This window comes from Diadema antillarum, unplaced genomic scaffold (assembly GCF_040938485.1).
Source record: "Diadema antillarum isolate AM-2024a unplaced genomic scaffold, OU_Dant_1.0 seq00001718_RagTag, whole genome shotgun sequence".
Classification (NCBI taxonomy): Eukaryota; Metazoa; Echinodermata; class Echinoidea; order Diadematoida; family Diadematidae; genus Diadema; species Diadema antillarum.
In genome coordinates this window covers 99,951-107,960 of record NW_027272406.1, presented here as the reverse complement: position 1 = coordinate 107,960, position 8,010 = coordinate 99,951, and the positions used below count along the sequence as shown (strand labels likewise).

Here is an 8,010-nt window from a genome sequence, read left to right as displayed (position 1 = left end):
ACTCCTTCTCGCCCCGATAAACCTCACCGAAACACTCACAGCACAAGTTGACATTTCCCATTTTCTAGGCTGCTCCGCGATCTTCATACTTTTACAGAATTATTAGTGTAGCCCTTTCGACTATCACATAAGAGGAGAGAGAGGGAGGTAGGAATCAGCGGAAGAGAGCGAGAGCGAAGGGGAAAAAGAAAACGCATTTGCGGGAACGAAGGAGGGTACTCCACCGTGTCCTCGTACGCTGAAAACGATACATCGCGCCGAGGAATCCTAATATTTGTATTGAGCGCGGGTTTGCGTGTTCACTGGCCGCAGAGGCTTCAAGTCCGCGTCGCGTGGGACAAATATTTACATACCGACGGTACTCCACGCGCTCGAGAGCGGGGCACTACCCCGGTCATTACTCCGCCTCTACCTGCTTGGGACGCTATACATTCACCGCTAGCTTCTTCTTCTTCTTCTTCTTCTTCATCTTCTTCTTCCTTCTTCATCGTCATCATCTTCTCTTCTTCCTCTTTTCCTCGTCTCGAAATCTTCCCGCATTATTGTCGTTGTAGTTCTCATTTTCCCTTCCTGTCCAGCGAAGAATCGTATGAGGTATCTCTTGAATGCGGAGATTTAAGAGCAGTAAAAGGTAAACAGTAATTACTGCTATAAACAGACTTGTACTGTGACAAAGCCAGTCCAGTTTGTAGGACGAATTTTGCCTGCCCTGACCGTGACTGACTATTATCATAGCCACATACTTTTTTAGTCCCTGTTGTTGTTTTTTTTTTAACCTCCTCATTAATAGCAAATCTACACACTTTTTTTCATTAAGAGTTTCTTTAGAACATCTATAATCCGCTCATTACAATAAAGCAACCGTTAAATGTGTAATCATGAGTATATCTGTATCAGGTTACAAAATGTTGTTAGGCTGCAGTGGATGTCTGGTATTATTTTATCATATCATAGGGTGTAAATGTTCTACAGATAACGCTTTTTTTTTTACTCATTCACATACAAACCTCACTCTATGTTTATAATTTCATTTTTCCCCCTGCTATTTCTTGTCTGTTATTTTTTTTTCTCGCGATTAGATGTTTCATTCATTGATTCCCATTCAGACTCATCAGCTGACAAAAACAAACAAAACAAACAAAAGCTTACTTTGATGAGTAGGTGTTCACCTCTCAGACATACGAACAAGTTTAGGTCGATCGCTTGACCGACAAGAACGCGTGGTAGAACAATTAGTGTGTATGTGCGTATGTGCGTCTGATCAATGGAGTTGGTTGTCTGGCTTCATTAGCTTGACGTCATAATTGATCTTCGCATGTTCGACCCAAATATCGCAGGGGAGCTTTACAACATATACTAAAAATGTCCAGGTGATTTTATAGATTCGTCGACATGTATGTGTGTGTGTGCGTGTGTGTGCATGCCTGTGTGTGTATGTAACGAAATTCAAGCAAAGAATATCATAAAAACGACAAAAAGGTGTGTGGGGGTTGTTATGTTATTGTCATTTACCAATTCTGTTGTTGTTATTATAATTTGGAATGTTATGTTCATCATATCGAGTGTTCCTACCTCAAATTATAGAAGCGTTGACTGCACTATCAGTAGTAGTACTAGTAGACGTAATAGTAGTATTACTAGTAGTAGTAGTAATAGTAGTAGTAGTAGTAGTAGTAGGCCTAGTAGTAGGCCTACTAGTAATAGTAGGCTTAGTAGAAGTAGTAGTAGTAGTAGTAGTAGTAGTAGTAGTAGTAGTAGTAGTAGTGGTAGTAGTAGAATTACTACTAGCAGCAGCAGCAGTAGTAATAGTAGTAATAGTAGAAATTACAGTAATATTCAATTCTTTTAAGCCGAGTTGAATTCGCTGACAGTTAATCGACATTTAAGGAAATGCTAATGAACAGTTACGAACGGATCCAAATTGATTCAATTAAACGCGACTCCTCTTGACTCTTAGTATCCATTTCCCTGATGATGCAATCATGTTCGAGAGTAACCACAATCTGAACTCTTTAGTGCTTGGATGTTCCATTTCAAAACGAACGCATTGATCTTTCATATCAACGAACATAATTGAAACTGACTTAATGAACCGGGGCGCTAATTACCCGAAAGGCATACCCGATAATAATACAATCTAATGATAGTCAGTCATACGAAACATTCGCGAACCCTTTTTTTTTCTGCCTAACAACACCCTGTGGAACACATACAACACTTCGATCGCAGTGAGATCGATCGTTATGATTCATCGATGATAATTAAGTGAGTTCGATAGCAGTTAATCCTGTCTTTCCTGCCACGACTCGATCGATTGCACTATTCGATCACCGTGGGTCAAACGTCGTCTGCAAGTTGACGCTCAGTTAGCTCAAGTCAACCGCAGCGTTGCACATTTGCACATGTCTGCCCGGAAATTAAGACTGTCACAATATTTTGTTCCGATTATGACACGAGCAAATCGCATGCAGCTGTCATGAGCCACCAGAGCAAATGAATCCAGAGTTAGCGTTTTGTGTAAAACCATGTACGCTGGTGTAGACTCGCTTCGAGTCGTTTCGTCCACGTTAGATTCAGGCGAAGTCTGCACCAATAATGGTGTGAATGACCAAAAGATAAAACCAAAAGATGGCAGGTGACGGGAAGCGAGAAGAGGAACGATCAGAACACTACGAGGATGACTGCTAGTATATTAAACATCCTCCATATTTGATACTTTATTTCAGATGAATCAACTGATGATAAATGTTGTCGTTATTTGTAAGATTCTACGCAAATTCCTGCAAATTTGTTGTTGCTCTGTATATTTTATTTCCATCGAATTTAGTCTACATTTGTCAAATTACATCACAGTTTGTCGACCAAAGTAGAAATGGAAGAAATCATGGACGACGCTATTACAACAACGGGTTTACCATAGGTTCCCGATGTTAAAATCTAATTAAATATTGCAAGTTATGATATTAGGCTTCGTAGAGTAGTCGAAGTTGCGCTAAAAGATGTTGTTGCTGTTATCGCCAAGGTTGTCGCTGTTGTTGTTGTTGTTGTTGTTGTTGTCAGTAACTGACATTCAGAACAACTTCCGAGTTGGTCTACATCCGTAGTGAATGCACGTGAACTAGGTTCATCGTAGAGAGTTAACGAACCAACGAATTGAACAATCAAGACTAGATGTCACGTGATGTATTTCCCCCACGAGGGCGTTATATTCTGTGAAATGCGCACTCTGTGGCTCATCGTCATAGACCTTCGCTCAGCTAGGTCAATGGTTATTAAGTGATTACTAATTCGAAACTGTCCCAGTAACTTCTTGATCGTCTTCCTTCTGATTGCTGGGCCCATATCAATGTACCATTGCCTGTGTGTTTGTTTGTGTGTGTGTGTGTGTGTTGTGTGTGTGTGTGTGTGTGTGTGTGTGTGTGTGTGTGTGTGTGTGTTTGTGTGTTAGTGTACAGAGCATCGATACAAGGTTGTATCTCAAGGGTCAAATATGAATCACTTTTTCCCCTTTCTCTCTCTTTCTCTGTAAGATTGCGATATCGCCCAGTTTCGATTTATACGCAGACGACACAATTCATAATATATATTTTAGAAGATGTTTGGCTGTCATCATTGGCTCGACTCAGCCACTTGTATGTTTTAATGTGCTCCGAAACTCAACGATAGTTACGCTCCAAATGCTCAACAGTCTCTGTAGGGACGTGTGAAATATATTACACGTTTCACAGAGAGAGAGAGAGAGAGAGAGATGGCCTGAAAAACAAAAAAGATGGAACATGTAGCTACCGGATTTTTGTCTTCCTTTCATTCAGATTTAATTATTGGACCTCGGAGTGTTGTTGGGAGAATCGCATCACTTAACCCCCATTAGGTGAAAGAATAAAGTGTCGAAACAAGAGATAGAGTTTCGTCGGAGCTCGAAGCAAAGTTCACAAAATATCCATCTTTTATCTCGTATCGAGCGAGTAAAGGGAGCCGTGTTGTCTGCATTAGACAGCCCTCCAGCCGGTACTTAGGCGGGAAATCATCCAAAGGCGACGGGCAAAGCTATCGTGCACACGCCCTATTCCTTCGCACCCCTTTTCTTTCGGTCCCCGTGCCATCTTCATCGGAGCGGGGCTGTGGGGGCGCCTCATATCAATGGGGTGTCATAACTCTGGTATCATTTTTCAATTAAGAAGAATCTTGAGCTAAGCGCGGCGTGTGCCTATAAAAACTGTTTTTCTCTTTCCATTTTTTTTTTGTTGGGGGGGGGGGGCTCCTCTTATAATTAAACAGTCTTGCGGCGTCTTGCACCAAATCTCTTATATACCTATATACCAGTGAATCACGAATCACAAACATTTAAACAAGTATTGTCTGTTCGCATCTAGGCATTATCAAAGCTCAGTCATAGCTTGTTACTGCGTTTTGCGTTGTGAGCTGCTTCCTGGGTTATTTGTTTTGTTTTGTTTTATTCATGTCGTGTGTGTTGTGGCTGCTGCTTTTGTGTTGGTTTTCTTTGTTTTAATTCTGTTCGTGTCTTCCCATTCTTTCTTCCATAAGATCAAAATGAATCCACAGTGATCAGTTTACTATGACTTTTCCACATGCAACTTTCGTCGACTTTAATAAAAATGAATTTTGCCAGAGAGACACTCTATAGGAACGGGTCAGTTTCGAAAGTCAAACACGCGACATCACCCACGAGTCCATTTGCAAGCTTTCGTTATCGATTGAGGACGTGTTCAACTAGCATGGTGCGAAAGGAAGGCAGAGACGCGTGGTTGCACTGCCCTGGAGCCTCCCACGAAGCGCCCCTCCGCCTGTACTCGTCAAGCGCCCTATCAGAATCAATTCACACTAATGATAACAATTCACCGTAGAATCGCTGGGAGTAATTGTACTTTCTTCTCTTCTCCTTCCGAAAAGAAGAAAAAAAAGAGGAAAAGGTTCGTTGGGGGTTAGTAACTCTCGAGAAATGAGCATTACTGTAATGATAATAATTGCCACCTCGTCGCGACAAAATTCCATTAAAGTGCTAGTTTGATTAATAACCGCGATGTATCTTGTTTCTTTTTTCTCTCTCCCCCCTACAGGCTTTGTTCGAAACGGGAAGAACTGCGCCTTTAGCCATGTTAGCCGCCACTTGTGATCGAGTCGTTGAGGGGAGTTCGGAGAGTTTCCCAGACCCACCCAAGGCGAAGGGATTCCATCCTTTTAAGCGGACAGCGCCAAGTATGACAGAACTTGCCGCGGAGCACGCAGCGTCGAGATTAGCCGGAGTATCGGGCCCTGGAAGCGTGTTTGGCGCTTCTCTGCCCTACCCCTTGGCACCCAGCAGCTCGTTAACGTCGCCGTTTTCGGGAGAGCTGTTCTTTTCGCGAAAGACGGAACCTCGCGTCCCGATCGCGACGGAGACGGCGAAATCGAACACGTCGCCGTTCGGACACAAGACAGGTTTCAGTTCCGAGACGGAACACCTCGCGGGCATGCTTCCGCACCACGGCCTGCAGTTATGTGGACACGCTGCCTACGAGTCTTGGCTAAAGGCCGCCACATCGGCTTCGATGCTGTCGCGGGAGAGCGCTGTCTCTGGCCTAAGTCCGGCCTTTCTGAGTTTACCAGGAGCCCAAGCGAATTGGTTTGATCTTCACAGTAGCGCGGGAACTTTGCCGTCACATTTTGGCAAAATGCCGACATGCAGCAGCGCATCAGACTGTACAACACTCGGGATGAGTCACTCTATCTTACCGTACCCACCTCTTACCCCGACCAGCCCTTCCCTCTTTGGTCCCTCACACCTCTTCCCTCCCAGTGGCTTCAACTCGTTGCTACCCCCAGGGTACGACATCATGAGTCTTACGGAGATGCGCTCTTCTTTCTTCGGACCAGCCGGCCTTGGACTTTCGCTCTCTAGAGCTAGTCGCAGGTACAGCGGCAGAGCGACGTGCGACTGCCCGAACTGTCAGGAGAATGAGCGACTTGCAGCAGCCGGACAACCCCTCAGAAAGAAGAACATACACAGTTGTCACATTCCAGGATGCGGAAAGATTTACGGGAAGACGTCGCATCTGAAGGCGCATCTGCGTTGGCACACTGGAGAGAGACCCTTCGTGTGCAACTGGCTCTTTTGCGGGAAGCGCTTCACGCGATCGGACGAGCTCCAGAGGCACCTGCGCACGCATACCGGGGAGAAGCGCTTCGCATGTCCAACCTGCAACAAGCGATTCATGCGCAGCGACCACCTGAGCAAACACGTGAAGACGCACCAGAACACTACCACCAGTGGGGGCGCCACGCCCAACGGCAGCACCACGCCCAGTGGCGCTGGAAAGGTACTGGGTGACACCGGGAAGATTTCACCCATCAAGAAGTTGGCGAGCGTTGGGAGTAGTGAGGCTGAACTGAGTCCAAGCGGTACAGACGATTCTTCGTCCCCAGCTTCAACCTGTCCCGGTAGAATTGGTGTTTCCTTGTCGTAATCAGCAGGACTTTACAAACAGGTCCACCTTCGAATGGACATGTTATAGAGCTGACAGACTCGTTGGTTCAACATTTGGTGTATTCAATTGTACCAAGGTGATAGCATCACTTTAAATTGTCCATGTAAATGCAACCTCACAAAATGTATTTGCCCTTTAAAAAAGCACAAACTGAAATACTTACTTTGCTGTATCCCGAGTGGACTCAATATGTAAAATCCGAATCCAAGTAACTGAGATTAATTCAAACGCACGTAATTCATGAGTAATCATTGACTATAAATGAGTAGTACAAGGTATGTAAATAAACACAGACCACCCTTCACAACCAAAGAATATTTTGCAAGAGATCGAAATGACAACGCCAATTTAGAACTACTTGTCATAAAACCATCATCAGACATCATGAACCTAAGGTATAAATTTTTATTCTTCAGATTGTCATCTAAATTTTACACCTAAATTTTCATCTCCGAATTCACTATGCGAACTTCACCGTGTCTGTTATAGAAGCGGATTACAAGAATGTCATAACAGGTCCTGGAAACATTAACACATTGCATACGGGAGCCTGCTAAAACCATGAAAGAAGTCTCTAGGAATTTCGTGGACTCATAGGGAACAGGTAAATACCATGCAATTGTCACAGGTGAATTCGGACTTCAAGGTTTTAAAATCATAGTGATCTCGTACGCTGTCATTTAGAAATGATCTGTAATGTTTCAGATTTTTTTTTCTCCTTTGTCATTTGTTGCCGTGAATGTTTTGGTCTGGTTATTCTTGAGCTTCGGTTTCCATGTATTCTGTTGGCGTTGTGTTCTAGTCAGTATAGTAAGTCAGTGGAAAATTATGTTATATGGAATATTCGTGTGTGAAAACGATTCGGGAAGCGGTGCGAAGGTGTGAACGGTTTAACAACAACTCTTCTTTAGCTTAACTCCTTTCTTTTCCGAGCACTGCACCAAATCCCCTTGAATAGTTTAGATTACGAAATTGCAATACGTATGCTTATACTATCTTGCCTCACTTTGCTGTAAGCAAGAAATCATATGTACACCTGTGTTTAAACTTTTAAACTGATTCTAAGAAGTAAGAAGCGATAGCGCTTCCCATTGGAACACATTTATACAGTGATATAATCATGTATGGCTCGTCCCTGGAGGCATGCTCGTGTAATATCGACAATAAAGTTACGCGATTAGTATGACATTCTCAAGGACATAGAATATTGTCTGTTCGTGTCTCTGACAGGCAAAAGGTACGTTTACACTACGCGCGTCATGCAACAAACCGACTGCCTATCATAACGCATTCAACAGCTTTGCTTTAAGAAAGTCCTGAAATCTTCCAAGCCTGATTTGTAGTCGTTGTTTAAGTTCAGCGCCGTTTTTTGACACATGGCATACATAATTCAGACATGTAAATGATAGCTTGAACCGCGCTCGTCGTAGATTAAGGTGATCTAAATCACTTTTCGTGACTTACGCAATGCTCGGCTGAATTTGACAGGCTTAAGTAGACCGTGGATCCGATACAAGATGGACCA

General features: G+C 43.5%; 1 protein-coding gene across 1 annotated transcript; it reads left to right on the top strand.

Moving 5' to 3' along the window:
* The first annotated feature begins 5,114 nt into the window (after positions 1-5,114).
* LOC139711869 (transcription factor Sp9-like) lies at positions 5,115-6,464 on the top strand. Its single transcript, XM_071623719.1, has one exon. The coding sequence runs from the start codon at positions 5,115-5,117 to the stop codon at positions 6,462-6,464; it is 1,350 nt and encodes a 449-aa protein (XP_071479820.1).
* The last annotated feature ends 1,546 nt before the right edge of the window (positions 6,465-8,010 follow it).